The following is a 20246-nucleotide window of genomic DNA, read 5'->3' on the forward strand; positions in this document are numbered from 1 at the left end:
TTCTGTTATTTCGATACTGCTATCGTGACTTTAATATCCGTTATAATATGCTTGATCGTCATTATTACTATAAGCATAATAAGGAGATGTCTCTTGTAAGAGGATGACATTATTGTACGTTCGTTTCCTTGTCTGCCTTATGGAGCGGAAACGTGAACGGAATATCCGACTAAAATCAAAATTTGGAACCGGTTTGCATCTTTTGCAAGTCACGCGGAACGAGATAAGAATGTTGAATTGCCATTTGCCATATGCGAAGCATACCTGATTTTCCTCCTCGTTCAACGAATGGTTCAAGATCTTATTTAGAGGAGATTCTTCATATTCTGATTTGTCGATGTCGTCAACGGATATTGTGTCGTAAGGATAGTTCGCAAGGCCATAAAGTTTCTCGTCTCCAAAACTGTAATCACTTTGTCCCGTTGTAATAGATGGATCGAACGTGACATTATTATTGTCCACGAATCGTGTTACAGAAATTCGATTCTCATCTTCGTCGCCAATTTGATTTTTCGCAAAAGTTTCTACGTCAGCCGCCGTATAATTTCGATCTATATAAATTATGTATTGTTAAAATTAGTACATAATTTTAACAGCAAATTTACTTTCGAATTAAATCGGTAAATTTTCATTATTAAAGATCTTTGACGATATCGAATAATCGCGATTAAATCATTCTCATCTCAGGTCGTTTCTTTATATTATTTCGTTGTCAGAATTATTCTTACACGAATGATCTATTGCAGAATCAACGACGTTTGATTTGAATTCTTGTTTGTGCGTTGATTGCGACTCATACCGTTTTAGATAATCGTGAATCATAAACCGCAATCGCTGCCCATAGTCCTATATGGCTCGAATATAATGGGATAAATAATTAACGTGTCAATTTTCTACCTTTACAATACATTTTTAATCCTTCGAAGCATACTCACGTCATAGTGATTGTCCGATTCTTCATGAATATTCGGTGGGATAGTATTCGTCTTTTCCTTTGCAGGAAAATTCGTATAATAACTAGACGGATCATTGATATATTTACCAAACTTGTTATCCACAATTGTCGAGATATTATCCTTTGAAGCCGTTGTATCTGAAACAGATTGCTACTTTCATACTTTTTCTTAAAACACACTTTTCTTTATATAAAAAAAGTTGAAGGTAGAAAAATAGGTGTATTAATAGAATCCATTATTTAAATAATTCAGATAAATTCCTATCCTCGAATGACTCAAATATTTCAACTCGAATTTGTAAATTTTTTTATTATCGTAGGCATTTCTTGATTCTTACTTAACGCATGAATACCTATAAATGTTATTTCTGGTAAAAATATTAAAGCTGTTGCCTCGTTAAAAGAACGATCAAATGCGTTACTGAAAAACGGAAAGAGTTGTCCTCGTTCCCTTGTCACCGGCGCGTACGGCGGCAATAAGATCCTATATGGTCCCTGTGGTTCCCATGCGTCGTCATCCTCGTCCTCTATCTCCGACGATATCGGATCGTCCTTTATCCAGATGGAATAATTTTGTCCGACAAAGTTAATGCCTTCAAACACTATGGGAATCGGCAACGCATCGTTGCTTGCTACATAGATCTTCTTCGGCGTCTCTAATCTTTTCGTGTCACGCGACGTAGTTAACTCAATGTTTTCTTCGACAGGCAAACTTGGCGAAAAGGTTGCATTATTCGACAAGTCAGCGAGTTTAGAAGTAATCTAGAAAAATTATTAAATATCGAAGTTTCTATGTTTTATATTTTTCAAAAAAGCAATATTTATTACGAATTACTTCGATAACTTCGATGGAATTGTTCGTCGATAATTTATTGTAATTCCACCAAGATTGAGAATAAGGCGGCGTCAAATCTGATTGATCTGTCGATGACTCGAATGATTTTGTGATTAGATTTCTCGTAGTTGCGGCTTGTTGATGAGTCAATGAAATTTCCGTCTCAAATTTTCTGTGTAAAGATTGTAATAAAGTCGCAAGTAATTTGCAAAGTAAATTTATGCTCGTATCCATAAAATACTGATTTATGGAGGAAATGTTTGTATTCAACTTACGTGGATGTCGTATGGTGTAGACTTGATCTTTGCATTAAAGTCGTCAAAGTCGACTAAAAACATAAACAAATTTTTTTAATTTTGGCCCTTGAATTTTCCCGAGGTCTTTAACTCGTATGTAAAAAAAGTATCTTTTACCTTTTCCCCTGTAATTGGATAACTCGTCTGTAAATTCATTTTTTTCTCCTGTTCTTGACGAATCAGCTCGCTTTCCATTTGCGCCAAGGTTTTTCTGATCGGGGGTTGCTCGACGACCTACACGCACACATATTTGTTTCCAACAAAATCTATTTAATAGATATTTTTAGCGATTTCGTATCGAATGTACTGATTGTCGTCAGAATTGAAGAAAGGACTAAATTAAGTTGATATCGAAACGGAAATATTTTTTGCTTATATTTTTGCTCCTCGGAATTAAACAATAAATCTCATGCGCACATTTTGCACAAACGCTAAAGTTTATGAAATAAATTACCTTGTCATTCGCGTCGTGTTGGACAGACGAGATCATAATTGTACGACATGATCTCTCGATGGTACAGTCAAAACCTTTGCAAGAACCTATAATTTGTACTATGCATTTTTGCGATTGTGGGCAAATCCAGCCATGGCAGTACTTGCTAATTAGCACGTCTTCTACATTCAATAAAAGAATCATCAAATCGTTACACACACACACACACACACATATATATATTATATATTATCGTAAATGAGCGAATGAGCAGAGTTTTTCATCATAAACAAACCGACAGTAAGCGTGCAATCAGGTGTATGCAAGCACCATGAATCGAAACATGATCGTCGTAAAAAACACTCGTATTCCGAGGTGCAGTTCAAACTTCTACATTCGTCGAACCAAGTCTGCACGTCTGCAAATAATTCGTTTTTATTATGCATCAATCTAACGTTGCATAATTCTTTGTAAATTTTGCGAACGAGTATTTTGATCAAATGTGTTAACGCGCAACAACTTCAAACGCATAATAAATTTGTCAGAATATTAACGAGATTAAATCAAATCTTATTCAGCATTTGTTGATGGACCTGCTAATTCCGCGCAGCTTCTGATAAGCTTGCAGGGTGGATTGACGCAATGGGTTTCCCGTAAGATGCAACGTTTTCCAGAAGGACATTCGAAACCGGCGCAAAAAGCTGCACCCTCGTAATATTCCTTCTCCGATATACAGCGCGCTATTTGTTGCTTGCATCCTGAAAAAAAGTTCAGTTTTAATTAGTACGTCTCATCTATATTTCTAAGAAAATATAAATATAATTTGGCACCTGTATCCCAGTGGCATTCTCCAACCTTAACAATGCATACGTGTCCTCTGTTGCAGCGAACAGTATCGCACGTTAGAGGTCCTTTCAATGATTCTAAAAGTGAATAAAATTGCATCACAAATATTTACATTTACACAAGTTGCGTAATAATAACTATGTAATTAATTTAGAATATTTTAATCGGAGTAAATGTGTAAAAGGAAAGCCAACCGAGCTTTAGAAAAATTACCAAAACCATTATCAATATGAAAATGGGATAAAAAAATATACATTTCGGACAAGAGACGATTTTCTTGAGATTTACCTTTTCTGGACTTGGAACAGTACAACATTCCGGGACAAGGTGGATCTTTGCACCAAAATCTCCGTTTAATGCATTGACTGCCGCTCTCGCAACGTAGATGAGCGCATCCTTTCGAATACTCGTCTCCCGATTCTTCTGCTACAATTTTTAACGCAATTTTTTTAGATTTAAAGCACATATACATATATAAAATTTTGTAGAATTTGAAATTATATATAAACTCACCTTTTATGTAAAGACTTTCGAAATGTAGAAGGAAAAAGAACCAAGTTAAATGGCCGATGAAAATGTACTCACGTCTCATGATGATAGTGACGATTAAACTTCGTTTATTTCAATGCGTGGTGCATTTGTGCCTACGTAGTTATATGTATATGTGATAGTATGTAATATAAACGCGATTGTAACGGGAGCCATCGCGTAGGAAAGCATATTGTGTCAATACAATAGTTATCGTTAACATTATATCTGTCGATGAAAGCGATTATCGTTAAAAAGATTGAAAAGAAAAAATAACTTGAAAGAATATGCATAAAATAAGTCTCGTTTTTCGCACATTGGAAAATTCTGGCATTTATGAAAAGTTTTGCCTCTGTTCTGCTAAATTATATGCTTTTAAATATTTTAAAATTTTTCATTTAATAATATATACTCATATTTTTAATACGATTTATTAAAGGAAACTGTACAGTTTAATTTTACTAGAACACTATAACCACGCGCGCCATTTATTCTATGTGTATGTGTGTATAATTATTTACACGAATTAACTTTAGTTCTCCGTTTTCTCAAAATAAATTAAATAAAAATTACACATACACTTAATATTTGAACTGTCAAATGCGTCGCTCATGACAGTTATGACAATTGTGACAGGCTTTTATAGATATAAAGTAAATGCACAGCGCAGCGTCATCAATAATCGATCAGCATGACAGAGAAAAGAGATAACAATACTTGCGAGTATCAATTTAACACATCTTTTTAAAATTGGATATCTCAATGAGAGCTGCTCACGACATATTATTAGAATATTATATGTGTGTGTGTGTGTGTGTGTGTGTGTGTTATAAATAAAATATTATAAAATGCGCCATTTAGTCTTTATTTTTTTATAAATAATAATAGACAAAAATGATTAAAAAATCGCGATATCTCTTGCAATATTGGAGCGTAAGAAGTTTCTTTCATATTTCGTGGGATGCTACCCAGAACTCTAAATAAAAAACCGGAATTGCGAAAAAATTTATCTTTAAAGTACTGTATTTAAAATTAATTTAAAATATATACTTATATAAATATTAAATTAAACATTAAATATATACTTATAGAAAATTTAATATTGTTGGGTGTGTATATATATATATATATATATATATATATATATATATATATATATATATATCGTAGTACTTGAAATATTTCGGCAGCGAATTAACAATAATAGTATTTACCTTGGCGGCGTTGGCAACATAAATAATTAGCTGGCTATGGAAGGAATTTTTCTTCTTTATTGACTTCTGATAGAAGTCAAAACTACATGCTGGCTGATGTAGTCAGAATGAATATGGCTGGGTTAAAGGGCGCAAAAATGCACATATTGAGCGATACATGTGTTTGCGCATTTCTACGTGCAATGATGGCACATAATCAAGAATGCTACCGATGCATTCTATAAGACACGTGAATAGGACACGTGAGTAAAATACGCGAATAGGGCACGCAATTAGGGTACGCGATTAGGCTACGCGATTAGAATACGCGATTACGATACGCGATTAAGACATACTCCCCAAAATCTCGGTGTTCCCGGATTCTCGCTGGCTTAGCTAGCAAAGCTAAGTAGGGTTGCTAGGATATATTAGAACTATCTTAAGATAGTCATTTAATTCCATAAGTATTTAATTTCTTAAAATTCTTAAGGAAACTAAAAAGTGGGATTCTTTAAAAAAAAAAAAAAAATAAAAAGTGAAAATTAATTGTAAAAAATTTGTAGAAAAATTAATAAATTTAATTTTTCTACGATTTAAATGAAAAATTGACTAGTAGAAAAATTAAAACTTATTATGAATGATTTCAAAAATAACACATCCTACACCTTTTTTTATAAATAAAAAATTGCGTATATATATTTATTATGTACAAAATAAAATGTAATACATGGGCATTACATTTCATATCTATATTTACAAATGTCCTATTATAGACATGATTATAAAAAGCGTTTCAAATGCCTGTCGAAACATATAGTAAGAAGTTTTAATCATTAACAGCGTTAATTAATTTTTTCACATACCTATTTATAATATTATTTAGATATTAACTCTAGTTACTCGTTTTTTTCAAAATCAAATAAATTAAAATTATACACATATACTTAATATTTAAACTGTCGAATGCGCGGCTCAGCCAGGACAATCTTTCATTGATATGAAGTAATGCACAGCGCAGTGTCGAGATAATCAATCAACATCGCGCGGGGGGTGGAGGGGGTAGGGGGGGGGAAGAAGCAATAATACTTGCAAGTATCGATTTAACATGCCTTTTTTAAAAATGAGTAATCAGAGCACACATCATATTTGAACATAAATTAGCCAATGCAAAAGATTAATAATTATTTAGATTATTTATTAATTAATATGTTTCACACATTTTTGATTTTTAAAATATCGAATAATACATAACAGACATAATTAAGTTATTCTCTTTTAGACATTAAAAAATATAAATTAAAACAAAAGACAGAAAATAAATTAAGAAAAATTGACTGACAGTACGCGTCTCTTCTCGAACAATATTATGTTCTATATAATATCGTCTATAATATATATTTATATATTTTTTGCTTGTCGTAAAAGCTATTTATTCTATTTTACTCTTTTACATATACGGTCATCATGATAGATTACGATCGATGATTCTCCAATCTAAGCATGTTTCTATTCCAACGCTTTAGAAAACATAATGTTATTTCAATTATAACGCTATCTCTTCACTTTTAATTAACATAGAATTAAAGTTACAAATCGTGTAAAATTAAATTAAATATACATTTTTTACATTGACAAATACAATATTTCACAAAAAAGTATCTCGCGCACATAACGAAAAGCTCGTTTAATTTTTAAACACGAAAATGTTTCTATACATATGTCAATTACAGCTACAGAAGATTAATTTTTTTTCGATGATTAAATAATGCCCTTCATTATGCAATGTAGTAGTCCGGCGAGCGCGCTAGTAAAACCAGCGTTATAGTCTACCATGACTTCCGTGTAAATATCCTCCTCCCGCGTATCTCTAAACAAGTCTCTTTTATTAGGTCCGGAAACTAGAGCACCGTAAAGAATCTGCGGATTCGACTCGTTACTATCGAATTCTCTCCATCCGCAGGGCGCTGGTTTATCCGGGCAAGAAGACGCAGCATGATGCGGCTGTCCCGGTGAATTTCTACCGTATCCGACCACGTAACTTCTTCCTAAAAATTATACGGAAGTAAAACGGAGTTCAACAAAGATGGAAAAAAAAAAAAAAAAAAATTGATTCAACATCTATGAAAAACGATAAGTCGTCATTACGACTTGTGAAATAAATGCGCGTTGAATAGAAATATATGTATAATTTCCTTTTGAAAATAAAAACATTTTTATTCAAGTTTTACCTGTTTTACCCAGCATATAATCAATCTGTTCTTTGGCAAATTGACAATATTTATACGAGTCGTCAATTTCAATAAAATCCGTCGCTTCCAAGCAGATAAAGGCCACATTAGCGGCGTGACGAAGAGTACCCAACTTGCTAATATACAGAAGACCCTTGGGCGTGCGTGTCTGTTGTTGCATCGAGAAGTCGCAAAAGTCGCGAGTGGCTTTTTGATACTTGGATTGTCTTGTTAATTGAGCCAGCAATATCTACGAGAAATTAAAAAAATCTGTGTTAGCTGAAGATAATAAAAGAGACAAGATACCATCTCATTTGGTAAATTATTATTCATAATTCTTTTTGCAATCGAAAAGATCTTAATTTAAAAAAGCTAAAATATATTTGTCAAAAAATTTTAAATCTTTTGAGACAGATATGTTATCGAGATAAATATGATAAAAGTCGTGTAAATAAATAATAAGTTATCGAAATTTTTTCACCTGAACTCCGGCGATCTTGTTGTTGTAAAAGAATTCATTTGGCCGTTTATCGAGATGGAATTGCTGATAATGATCGACGGTATCGTTGAGATACACGAAGTTTTTGGTCGCCTTGAAAAGCCAAACAGCCGCCCATGCTAGCTCGTCGCCGTAACCCGTGCTCTCGTAAAATTGTTTTGCGTTTGGTATGGCTTCGTGATAAAGACCGCGGTAAGTATTAGCAAATTTATAAAGCTGTTCAGCATGTTTGAGACACTCGGCGCTGTACTCAGGATCGACGTTCGCGAAGACGATGCTCGAAGCCGCAAGAGCAGCCGCCGTTTCGCCGGCGAGATCAGAACCTACGATCGATTAATGACAAATCAAGCAAAATATAATTTATTTTAATTATATATATATAGATTTATCGACGTATACCGTACCAGGATGCTCAGGATCAATTTTGTAAGCTGGTCTGACAGTGTTATTCGGCAGCTCCTCGGGTCTCCCCCAAAACCGATGATCGTCATTAAAATTGCCGACTTGTCCATATAGCACGTTCTCACTTACGTGACATTTGATGATGTAATCTGTAGCCCATTTGATAGTTTTATGGATTTCGTCTAGTTGATCGGAGATGTTATAAGCCTCCGGCCAACTCACCACACCCCAAGCCAAAAGTGTCATCGCGGAAACCATTGTGAAGCTAAACTTTACAAAGTCACCAGCTGAACAAAAATAACAAAGATGATTATAGTTTCGTGAAATAAATTGCACAGTTTTTCATTGCCAAGAAATTTAATAAATCATTATGGTATATCGTCATTAATCTGCATTATATGCCAAACAAGGATATATTTTCCTTGTCACTTCTACGTAGACGTCTTTAATAAAAATAAGAATTTTAAATTTAAATAATAAATATAAAGATTTAAATAATATATTAAAAAATTTAAATATATATATTTAAATATTATCGAACAATTTTCTCCTTATTTTTTTTCAATTCTCTAAATGACTTGACGATTTATTACCATCGTAGTATCCTCCAGTTAGATCCTCGCCGTTTGAACTACGGTCATTCAATGCGGAATCGCCTCGCCATGGGATTCTATTGTCTTTTGGCAACTTTCCAGAACGTTGCGCTTCGTAAAACAATAACGAAAGCTCCAGGACTTGAGAATAATTTTTTCCGTTCTCGATTACTTTCATATTGTTGCCATTTTTCATAAAGGCATTTACCGTGTACGTTGAGGTAATTAATATTACCAACAGAATCTGTCAATAAATAACATATTAACAGCCGTTTAATATCATCGTCGAATGGCGAAAGTGTTCGCCAAGAGCGCATGTAATGATGATTTTATAGTGCACGTGCACCGAGGATAATGTAGAGCAATGTCGTGTAGAGTCTTAAATTTTGCATACGGTCTACAGTCTTATAATATCATCTGTGTATATAGTAATCTGTGCGATCAAGGTTTACGTAAAGTATACTCGATTTCTCGTTTTACGAGAAAGGCTAACCATTTTCAATTTCGATGGACGATCGAATTTTAATCACTTTGATCCGCATAACGAGATGAAGCTATTTCACGACGACCACAGAATAAATATGAGAATTGATATCTATCATCGATATCTATGCTCTCGCTTATTTTTTTCTCTCATCAGATCCAATCAACGTAAATTCTTCAAAAAGTAGAATAATAAACACATTGTAGTTGCATCGATCGCTTTATTAAAAAACCACACAGAATAATGCATACACAGAAGATTTCTCTATCACGAATCTTGTTTCTCTCTTCTTATAACCGACAATATGGCAAAATCGCACGAATCGTCGTGATAAATCCACAAGGCACGTACGAGCTACGTGACGGACTTAAACGCGATTTATTCGAGCTGGATCTTTCGTTACGATCCATCTTCGTTAGAGATTAAACTCTTGCACGGCTATAACTGCATCCGCGTGATTTAAACACAAAATGAATTTTATGTCTGTTTCAAATTTATTTAATATTTAATGTTTGAGGAAATAAACACAAAGATGCGGTTTTTTACGATAGCGGTAGCCACAATAAATTTTTTTGCAAGAATAAATATATGTTTTTATGAATCACATATTTTGCAAAAAACTTGTTCCGGAAATAGAAAAGATTCTTCGTCAAGTTCAGTAATAAAATGTTTTTAAGCAATTTTATTTCGATTTTTAATAAATTGCTGGGACCTCGAAATTCTCCAACATTAGCATGATTGAGTAAGATGATTCAAAATAGAGATGAGATATAGTTTTTTTTTATTTATTTCGAGCAAAAGTATCAACGTCAGTGTGTGTGTGTGTGTGTGTGTGTGTGTGTGGGTCAACAGTTTGACGATTAGAAAAACTATTGCAAATATACGTGTTATCGAAGGCCTTAAGGAAACATAATATAGACAGTTGATATAAATATAAGATATAAATCAGATAAAGACGATAATAACTCTTGATCTTTCGAGAATTATATATTTTAACTAAAACGCAAAGAATTCGAGAATTATTTAATTTATTAGATTTTTGTCCAAACACCGGCAAATATAGTCTGCTTTTTTTAAAAAAATAAAATCTTTGAAATATATAAAAAATGTCATCTCTTATAATTGAAGCTAATTCTCTCTCTCTCTCTCTCTCTCTCTCTTTTGCTTTAGATTATTTATCGTTTTACTTATAAATATATCTCTGTGACAAAAACATCCACGAGATATTTAATTCGTGAATACGAGAAACCGATATATATGAGAAGAAAAGAAAAAGTAAGTTTGGAGACGCGTTTGGTCCCGCTTCCTTGTCGCCAGAGCATTCTTCAGCTTTCCAAGAAATCCTCAGTTCGTCGACCGTGTAATTTCTGTATGACAAACGCCAATAGCTTCGGCAAATATCGTCCTTATTGTGAACTCGTGTATTTCTACTTGCGTGGGAACTTCTTTCGCGGAATATTTTTCAAACGTATGCCCGAAGTAAGAGCGCATATACATATATCTCGCTGCGTATAGTAGTAACAGAAACTCTCTCTCACTGAGAAATGGAAACCGAAAGTCGACATTTCACTAGGATTTTCGTTCACTCCATGAGAACCCAATCATGGTAAAAAAAGTAACAATAATAATGAAAATCATCAAATATAATATGTCATTTTTAAGTATCTCGGAAATTGTCGGTATAAAAAATTACGTATTTTTATTAATGTACATAATTACAATACAATGTATATTCCGTTGTTAAAATTTTGGCAAATTAACGATTATATACTAATAATTAAGGTTTTTAGAAAATCTTCTTAAGTGCTCATTTTTTTCCTGTCATTTATTACGCGTTTTGTTGCACTCTTCTCTCATTCTCTTCCTCACGCGTATTTTCCCGCATGTGAAACGCATGTTCAAACATTCGAGTGTTACGAGTTAATGCAATACGCAACAGATATAATTGCAAATCACGACACTAGAGATTATTGACGAGAAAAACTCACCGTGATGCACTTGTTGAAGATTTCGAGCTTCATTTTGCCTTCGCTATATTATCGTCCCGGAAGTGTGAGCGCGACGCGCGCGTCACGTGGATTTAGAAACTTCACGCGTGATATCGTCTATCTTGACAGAATGTCGACGCCAATCTGCAAATGACGCATTTCGCGTGAAAGCGATGCGCTTTTCTTCGTAAAGCTCTCGTTTGCTTGTATCTCTCTAAAATTAAAGATAGATGACGATTTCCGGTATAAATATTTCAATATTAATTATTTTGCAAATATTATTGTTGATAAAGCAATAATGGATTAAATAAAAAATAAATAAATAAATAAACCTGAGAAACTGAAACCTATTTTATGTATTTAAATCTTTATTATGTATTTAAATCTTTATTATTTCAATAAAATAAGTGCATTTTTCGATGACTTCTACGTTTATCTGCAAAATGAGAAAATCGACATATCATATTTAGCATTTAAAATAATATCGAAATTTAAATTCACTGCAATTACACCGAGTCTTTTCCCTATTGACCAAACTCGGATGCACTTAAATTGTTGCGATCCCGAAGAAAACTCGCGGGAAACTGAGAAATGTCGAGTTTGAGGACGACAATCGCAGTCTTTCTGTTGTTTTTTTTTTATGTTATATTTCCTAGAAAAGATCAGTCATTTTCTACGAGTTTGAGGACGACAATCGTAGTCTTTGTAGTTTTTTCTTACGTTATATTTCCCAGAAAAAAAATCGAATATTTTCCACTACCGGTAGTTATACCTGCGATATAAAACCAAACAATTTGTATCCACTTTTTTCTTATTCTATCCCTTGTTAAGCTATTTTTTTGGCTATTATTTTCCTACACTTTTTGGTTTGATCACGTCATGCTATTCTCTATAATTTATCGCCATTTCAACTCTTTTACATTTTTATTAAATATTATTATAAAATATTTAAATTAATATATTTAATGTAATTAATATTTTTAAAAAATAACTATTGAGCGCGTATTTATATAAATAGATAAATAGGTAAATAAATATATAATTCAATTTGAAATTTGTTATATTGTATATATAAGATTGCATTTAAAAAATATAATTTATAAATTAATTTAATTTAATTTAATTAATTATAAATTATTATTAAATTAGTTATTTTATTTTATTTATATTTATTAAAGTAATTTAATTTATTAATAGAGATTGCTCATCTCTCTCTCTCTCTCTCTCTCTCTCTCTCTCTCTCTCTCTCTCTCTCTCTCTCTTATGGTCGTTTTGCCGTTGCTCAATGTGTCCTCTTCTCTTGTTTGTTCTCTGTTGCATTTTCATAATATACAACATTTGCAAAAACACGGTTAATTACAATAGCACATGCACTATCACTAGAATACGTAGTACTTTACATAATACTTTCGACATTAATCGTGCTCTTTATTTTACGCAAACGTCGAGTTCATTGTTGAATTATTTACATTAAGATGAGGATAAAAAATTCAGAGACTAATTATCACTAATTATTATAGCACAAATGGACTTATTGACTTGATTGATAATTCTCAAACTGTAGATATACGATATATTAATTTTATGACTGGGAATATATTGCGTTACAAAGACATTACATTTTATTGACACAATATTATAATCGACAAATTGGTTATATATATAAAATTAAATTGAGAAGTTTTCTAAAATATTTAAATATACACAATCCGTTCTCTTTACTTGAGAGTTTACGTGAGACTACTATTTTAAGTAAATTCGCGCAATACGACTGACGAGGGAGAAAGCAAGAAATTAGTGTACTTATGCAGGCACTCTAGAAATTATTGAGAAATCCTGCGTTGTTGAAGCAACATAAAACAAAATACGAATAATTAGTCGTGAGAAAAGTAGTAATTCTTTCTCGGCAGACTCGCTCAATAATTTCGCGATCGCGTATGTCACATACGTATATTATATAGCGAAAAAAAAAATCGAATAATTGATATTTTCCGAAAATTAGACAGAATTCTTTTACTTCGAGTCTTTCTAAATTTAACTAATAAAATAAAAGAGAGTAGATTTTATCAAACAATTACACTTCGGAGAAAGAGGCTATAAAAATAATAATGAAAAAAATGTCTCAATAAATTTTTTATAATTTTTTCATAAATTTGTACAATGTATTTTCTCATTTTATTATCTAATAATTTATTTTTAATTTTATTTTTTATTATTTTTAATAATAATAATCTTTGATTTTTTTATACGAATATAAAATCTGTTAAATGATATTAGCGGATATAGATAGCTTTATTGATTGCTAAAGATAATTTTTATTAACATACACTTTCACGTTTTTTTCCACACAATTATTTTCACGAATTAATATTTTCTTAAATTCATTGCTGTAGTAAGTTAAAGATCAACTGCCCAAAGCTTAAATGATTATTATACACCTTATATTATTGAATATTAATTATCAATACGTTTTATTGATCGCGCACCGAATTGTACAAAGTTCGATCGATTGATTGATCGAATGACAAACTTACTAAGCGACTGATTGATGGGCTGACTGACTGACTGACTGACTGACTGCAGGTTCAATGACGATCGCGAGCGACTGAAAAGACGAAGAAGTGGGGACGCGTTTGCACGGGAAGAAAGGCGAATATCTGTCTTGCATACAGGATATCACGATGAATATTATATCGCGATACTACTTCGAAGAAATTTATTTTCGTTTGTCACACTTATCAAATTATTATCATCGAATCTCGTGAAACCACATTTAGAAACTAGAACGACACACATGTGTCTTTTTTAGTGAAGATTTCTCAATAATTAAACTCTTGGGAACAATATAGATCTTTAAGTTAAAGTATAAAAAGAAAATGTTTTTGGAAAGCAAATTTGAAAAACTGAAAACAAATAATTCAATAAATAATTTATACTGATTCGCTAATTGCTATATGTTGAACGATCATTAGGATATTAAATAGTGTGACGATAAAAGTAAATGGAATAATTTTAATAAAACTTGCATAAATCATACACGCGATATATCTATTTTACATAGCGGATAATTATTCCAATCTTCTTATCAAAAAAAGCAAAAATTATTGTAAAATTTCTCAGCCGGTCATATTTCTCATTGATAATCATCAAAACCTAATGGTGGAGATAATTATCCCAGGAAATCGAGTGAACGCAAACGGAAACTCGGGTAATTTTAGCACAACGGTTAGGTTCGCGTGTAGCTTTCACTGGATATGACATTCTTATTGAATCTTATTTTGTTGTTCCACTTGGAGAAAAATTAATGACTGGCAATCAACATTGCAGTTGGCCTCAAAAAATTCATTTTTCCAAGAACAGGCAATCCTCGCGTTTTGCCACAAGGTCTCCGAAATTTTACGTTGTTTTCTGAGATGCAACTTCAGTCATCGACTCGTTATTGTAATATGTAATCATGTATAGATCTCTTGTATAAGCTACATGATAAAAATCATATACTTCTTATTACCTGAATTATTTATATAGATATAGAACATGAAGAATTTGTACATTTAATATATCTGTGAAGAGAATATATTTTGGAAAATTAATGACAAAAGTTTACTCAATTTTAATTCAATTATTTGTAATCGTACATTTTATTTCGAGATTTTATTTACGTAATTATCTCGAAGTGGGATATCAATAAAAGACATCTCAAATTAAAAAATATATCGCGTAAACGATAAATAACGCCAACGCCAACGTCACAACACACACAATTTTATTAATAAAATAATTGTTTAAAATATCAATTACACATTGTGATTCAAGAAATAAAAAATATTTTTGGGATCGTATCTCTTATCATTGATATAATCTCACACATATAAAAATATTACATTTCACTCACATAAATTTCTCAGAGAGACGCTGAAATATTCAATTATTATAACTTTATGCGTATACATCTCATCAGAAGTCATCGGTATTATCCAAGAGATTAATAATATAATAAGATAAATTTTTTTCTACGTAAAAAAAAATATATATTTTGTTTTTACATTATTTTAAACAACGCTTTATATTAAATCGTAATCAATGTTGTAATTAGAGAGTGTTTCTAATTATAAAAATAAATAAAAACTGCCGTTAATAATAAAAAATACAAAATATACTCTATTAGCATTGCGTTATTTCTTTTGACAGAATATTTACTATCTCTATTATTCTCCGCAAACGAGCTTCCCAATTAAATTTTTTTATTCGTTATCGTCGTAAACGACTTTGAAGAAAATCGATATCGTGTATAAATTCTGTACAAAAGTTCATAATTCGATTATAATTGTTTGAAAGAGGAAGATGCATTAAAGTATTCATCACACGGGCATAACGTACGATCGGTCGACGTCGAAGTTTCTGCTTCTAACGCGAACGAACGTTCTAATTAACGATTGCCGTTGGCGATGATTACGTTGACGACACAGTCCGTGGCGCATTAATCAATTTAATCGATGGTAAGCTGCCGGAAGGATCCGTCGATACCGAATAGATCGTCCTGCGTCTTTGGTTTATCTGGTCGTAAGGCCTCGTTAGCTTTCACAGCTTCTTGTTCCGCGAACCACGGTCCATATTCCTCCAATTTCTTCAGCCACATCTCTAAAAAATAATGAGCAACATTTGTTAGAAAGTTTGTTTTAACATCGAAAATATTTAACGTATTTTCTACGCATTTATCCAAATTATTATTCCGATTACAACTGTATCTTATATAAGTTAGAAGCCTTTTTATAATAAAGATATTTACATGATAGCAAAGATAGGAAAAAAACTAAATATTCAAGAAACTCAAAGAAATTGCCATTAAAATTAAATGGCATTCCGGAACACATTTTATAATTTCGCATTAATAAAATAAATAAAATATCGTACCGTGAATATCAATGATGGGGCCGGCGTCTCCGCCGTACTCGGTCGGCAGTATCTCCTTAGGTATGTAATTGTAGAGTGACTCAATGTTGCTGTGCATGTAGATGCGATTGCGTATCTTCTCTTTCAGGAATGGCTTGACGAAATTAAGAATCGTGTCGACGAGCGGGCTGATGTTTATTACGTGCACTTCTTTTACTTTTGCTGGATACGCCTCTTGAGCACAGACCAGAAACTTCTTTACCAAAGTCGGCGTAAACTTGGCAAAATACGAGGGCGTCGCGACAGAAGCGTCAAAGACATAAATGTCTCCGGCAACGCCATGGGTCTCCTCCTTGAGGCGCACATCGCCGATCATAAAGACCATCTTTAACAACAATATATTTTTTTATATTGAGAGAAAGAAAGTAAAATATAAGTATAGTATAAAATATTAACGTACAATGTAAAATTGTAGTTTTCAAAATATCGGGATTGGGATCGATATATTTGAATGAGTTCCAGCTATTGATATTGTATTAATAAAAAATAAAATAATAGTAATAATAATATCGTAAAAAAATTCTATAAAATATACTCTTCAATAATAAAAAATGTTCTCTCTTTTACACTGGAATAATAAACGAATTTAATTCGGTTTTATGTTATAAACGATAAAATGTATTTTTTTTTCAAGGATACCAAGCATATTTTAAAGAATTGATTGCTGATATTTAGGTATATTATAGAATAACTGGATTGATTGATTTGACTCGAGGAAAGTGCGCGTTTCTTTTTCAATCCATACTTGCATCATCGATAACCGAGAAAAATAAATGTGTACCTTCATAGCTTCCGTGATATAGGATACGGTTATTGGCGCGTCTTTATTAATGATAGCTCGCATTATGATCACACGACGTCCGTTCTTTGTCAAACCAGGCAAAGCAGGTATTTGTCTAGAAGAAGAAGATGAAGCAAAAAATTAATTATTTATCTAGTAAATTTATATATAAATTTCTCATCTCGCGCGTCTCTTTGAGAATGATTGAAACCTTCAACTATCACCAACAGTCACTATACAATATTTCCTTACACATGTTTCGCTACATCTTGCAACGACGGCCTCGTTATATCACGATTAGAGAAAAATTCGGGAATCACTGCACGCATCGTGAAATACATGTCTAGTTTTTGTTTGCATTTCTCCAAAGAAAATTTGGATCCGCGTAGAAACGTCATTATTCTTTGGTCATCTGAAAAGAAAAATCAGATTGCATTATTTCGAGTCTCTGTATAATTTAGTGATTAAATTTAATATTTGTCTTATAAATTTCAGCATCCCTCTGAGAATGATCGAAACATTAAACTATCCCCGGAGCATATCGTACAATTTCAATATTTTCTTACACATATTTCACTACTTTTTGCATTGACTTTCTCTCCCTTTGTGTATCTTTAATATTAAATGCGATAATATAGCAAATCAAACATTTTCTATATTACACTATACACAGTCGCAAACAGAATTCTCTTCCCTCTCCGATTTTAGTCGAAAATGATAGATTCTTCAAAAAAAAAACTTTAGCCCGCCGAACTTGGGATGACGCCTGTTTTGTGATTAATTTTTGATAGTTTAATCGAAAAATGTACCATCAAACTGAGGTAAATGAGGTTGTTTAGCGAGCCATTCCTTAATCATCTTGAGGTCCTTATCACGGGTCGCTGGATTCTCATTCAGCTCAGCCTGTATCTGCTTAGACATTTCAAGTGTAGGTTGTAGCAGCAACATCTACAAACAGATCGTAGTAAGAAATATTAAGTATAAAAATACACACGCGGATCAGGGAACATTCAAGGAAATTTGTATGTAATAAAATATTATAAAATATAATTTCAGTATTCTCTTTTTTCTAAATTAGAAAGCGTAAAATTAAATTACTGGAGAATAAATTGGGCACACACATTGTACATAATGCCTATATAATTCTTTTTCGGTTTGCACGTGTTCGGTTGCATGTAATGTGCACTACATGGATTACACAACCGGTTAAGATACCCATCGTTCTTATGTCAGGAATTAATGCTGACCAAAGCGACTTGCTCAACCAAAACTTTCTCTAAACTCGTCGCGGCTTCACGGATTGAGAAGTAAAGAGAATGTTTCTTGGCTTTTATCTTTTCTCGTTTCGGAAGCGCCGATATTGTTCTGTTATATATTTTTTTTTCTTCGATTTTTTTTCTCTCTCAGCGCCATTAGCTACCGAAAAGTTAACAATATCTCATTGTTGTCTGTATAAAAAAATTTTGTAACACTTTATGTAATCTCCTCATCATTAAGAGAACAATTGTGTAAAGCTCGATAACAAAATTGTCACTTTAAAAAAATTAGAGAAAACGAAGTAAAAATTTTGAAAAGCTCATTATTTTCTTCAATTACTTTCTCAATTTCTCTAACGCAATATAATATCTTCTCTCTACAGAATAATTATACACCATATAAGTATTATTGGCCACAAGATAAAACGCGGAGAATTTGGCTAGCGTGAAAGTTTACGAGTGTTTTAAAAGTGATAGGATAAAGTTTGTAGTATTATAACCTTGTGACGAAAAGATGCAAATTTAAGAAATTCCATACAAATCTATTTTTAGATAATGTAAAATTAATAAGATACTTATGCTAATTTTAAATTTTAACCAACTTAAAAGAATTTCAATTATTATAATATATTTTATTATTAATATAAATGATATAATTTTCTCCATTATTATTATTATTATTATTATTATTATTATTATTATTATTATTATTATTATTATTATTGTATAATAACGGCAATTATAGAACAAATTTTTACAATTTTTATTTTGCATAACGATTAGGTTGCTAAAAACTGTCCGTCGTAAAATTTGAATTGGCACAATGAAAATAATATGTTGAAGTCATTTAATCTCTTTTATTTTGTTGTAAATAATTAAGATAATTTAAAGACAGTTTAACATGTAAGAGATCTCGATATTTTCAACAAGATAAGTAAAATTTAAGATCTCAAAAACGCTGATAATTAATATAAGATATTTTTATTGCGTCGATGTAAATAGATAAAATTAGATGTAATATTTTATTTGTTTATATATGTGTATTAATATCTTTATTTCATTGAAAGATTTATATTTTCAGAGAAATAATATTTTATCATATAAAATATCCGAATTTACACCATGTGTGTCCAGATTTTCCTTAATGTAATAAGAAGAGAATACTTTTATGAGCATTAAGCACATTCAATTTTAACCGTTTATGTTTTATGATCTTCACACTCTTTTATACATATGAAATAAAGATGAAAGTATTTATTTTAGTTTGTAAAAGATTAATCAGTTATATATAATCGTGAGTTATTATTTTTATGTTGGCATATATCGAGATATCCTTAAATTTTATTTCATATATTTTAAATATATTTTATAACCGCACAAAAATTTTAAGCGGCATCGCGAGCGAGATGAAAATACATATCTTTCTTGTGGAGGGTAAACGGCATTAAATCTATTAAAGTATTGAACGTAAATTTGATTATAATATATAGTGCAATATAATTGTAATTTAACTTAACATAAAATCATGACACGTAAACATTTAGAAAATAGAAAAAAAAAATCTTTTTTTTTTTTTTATACACACACGACTTATACTGAAGTTAAGCTTACCTTGGCTGATGTTCAACACGAATCAGACGCACAAACGGACACTCGATCTGCGAATCGATCGCGACGAACGATGACTTTCGGATTGTTGCGGAAAGAGAAATAAGCAGAGTAGCGAACTCGAGAGACGGCAAACGAAGAACGGAGTGGGAACCACGATTACCTCGTGGACCGGTTCTCCTTTATACCATATGGATACCCCACTCCCGCTTCTCTTACCGTTATCTATACGCGGTAGAAAGAAAATCTGATCAATAAGCGATTTTTAGGGGAATTGCTAATTAACGATCGTTATTGTTAATTTATGGAACAGCCAGATGAGATCATTTTACTACATTCGGCAGTGTGAAAAAATTTTTACTTAAGAGCTC

The 20246-nt window shown here is 31.9% G+C and overlaps 3 protein-coding genes across 3 annotated transcripts; all 3 read right to left on the minus strand.

Annotated features, from left to right (window-relative positions):
* Positions 1–696: 696 nt before the first annotated feature.
* LOC138934901 (uncharacterized) lies at positions 697–3957 on the minus strand. Its single transcript, XM_070299050.1, has 12 exons — positions 3879–3957; positions 3654–3791; positions 3350–3442; positions 3113–3277; positions 2815–2937; positions 2541–2701; positions 2204–2320; positions 2066–2118; positions 1797–1962; positions 1294–1696; positions 936–1093; positions 697–846 (listed from the first exon to the last, which is right to left on the minus strand). The coding sequence occupies exons 1-12, from the start codon at positions 3955–3957 to the stop codon at positions 697–699; spliced, it is 1806 nt and encodes a 601-aa protein (XP_070155151.1).
* A 2514-nt stretch (positions 3958–6471) lies between these two features.
* LOC138934787 (endoglucanase A) lies at positions 6472–13850 on the minus strand. Its single transcript, XM_070298871.1, has 7 exons — positions 13815–13850; positions 11281–11494; positions 8809–9052; positions 8218–8502; positions 7796–8136; positions 7315–7564; positions 6472–7131 (listed from the first exon to the last, which is right to left on the minus strand). Exons 2-7 carry the CDS (start codon positions 11311–11313, stop codon positions 6845–6847), a joined length of 1440 nt encoding a protein of 479 aa, XP_070154972.1. The 5' UTR covers positions 11314–11494; positions 13815–13850; the 3' UTR covers positions 6472–6844.
* A 1176-nt stretch (positions 13851–15026) lies between these two features.
* LOC138934851 (alpha-tocopherol transfer protein-like) lies at positions 15027–20045 on the minus strand. The gene is made up of 6 exons (XM_070298976.1): positions 19879–20045; positions 17821–17959; positions 17264–17423; positions 17012–17126; positions 16192–16555; positions 15027–15918 (listed from the first exon to the last, which is right to left on the minus strand). The coding sequence occupies exons 2-6, from the start codon at positions 17957–17959 to the stop codon at positions 15767–15769; spliced, it is 930 nt and encodes a 309-aa protein (XP_070155077.1). The 5' UTR covers positions 19879–20045; the 3' UTR covers positions 15027–15766.
* Between the last annotated feature and the right edge of the window lie 201 nt (positions 20046–20246).

This window comes from Polyergus mexicanus, unplaced genomic scaffold (assembly GCF_030449975.1).
Source record: "Polyergus mexicanus isolate NDT 795.1 unplaced genomic scaffold, iyPolMexi1.0 SCAF_7, whole genome shotgun sequence".
NCBI lineage: Eukaryota > Metazoa > Arthropoda > Insecta > Hymenoptera > Formicidae > Polyergus > Polyergus mexicanus.

Coding starts and splice junctions, on each gene's coding strand:
- LOC138934901 (XM_070299050.1), bottom strand. CDS start 3,957: ATGAGACGTGAGTACATTTTCATCGGCCATTTAACTTGGTTCTTTTTC. Junction 2,119..2,203: donor ATCCAATTACAGGGGAAAAG/GTAAAAGATACT, acceptor TTATGTTTTTAG/TCGACTTTGACGACTTTAAT. Junction 1,963..2,065: donor CTACACCATACGACATCCAC/GTAAGTTGAATA, acceptor ATCTTTACACAG/AAAATTTGAGACGGAAATTT.
- LOC138934787 (XM_070298871.1), bottom strand. CDS start 11,313: ATGAAGCTCGAAATCTTCAACAAGTGCATCACG. Junction 9,053..11,280: donor TCTTCAACAAGTGCATCACG/GTGAGTTTTTCT, acceptor ATTTATTGACAG/ATTCTGTTGGTAATATTAAT. Junction 7,132..7,314: donor TTATATGCTGGGTAAAACAG/GTAAAACTTGAA, acceptor TATAATTTTTAG/GAAGAAGTTACGTGGTCGGA.
- LOC138934851 (XM_070298976.1), bottom strand. CDS start 17,959: ATGTTGCTGCTACAACCTACACTTGAAATGTCTAAGCAGATACAGGCT. Junction 17,424..17,820: donor TCATTTACCTCAGTTTGATG/GTACATTTTTCG, acceptor TTTTCTTTTCAG/ATGACCAAAGAATAATGACG. Junction 17,127..17,263: donor CAAGATGTAGCGAAACATGT/GTAAGGAAATAT, acceptor TTCTTCTTCTAG/ACAAATACCTGCTTTGCCTG.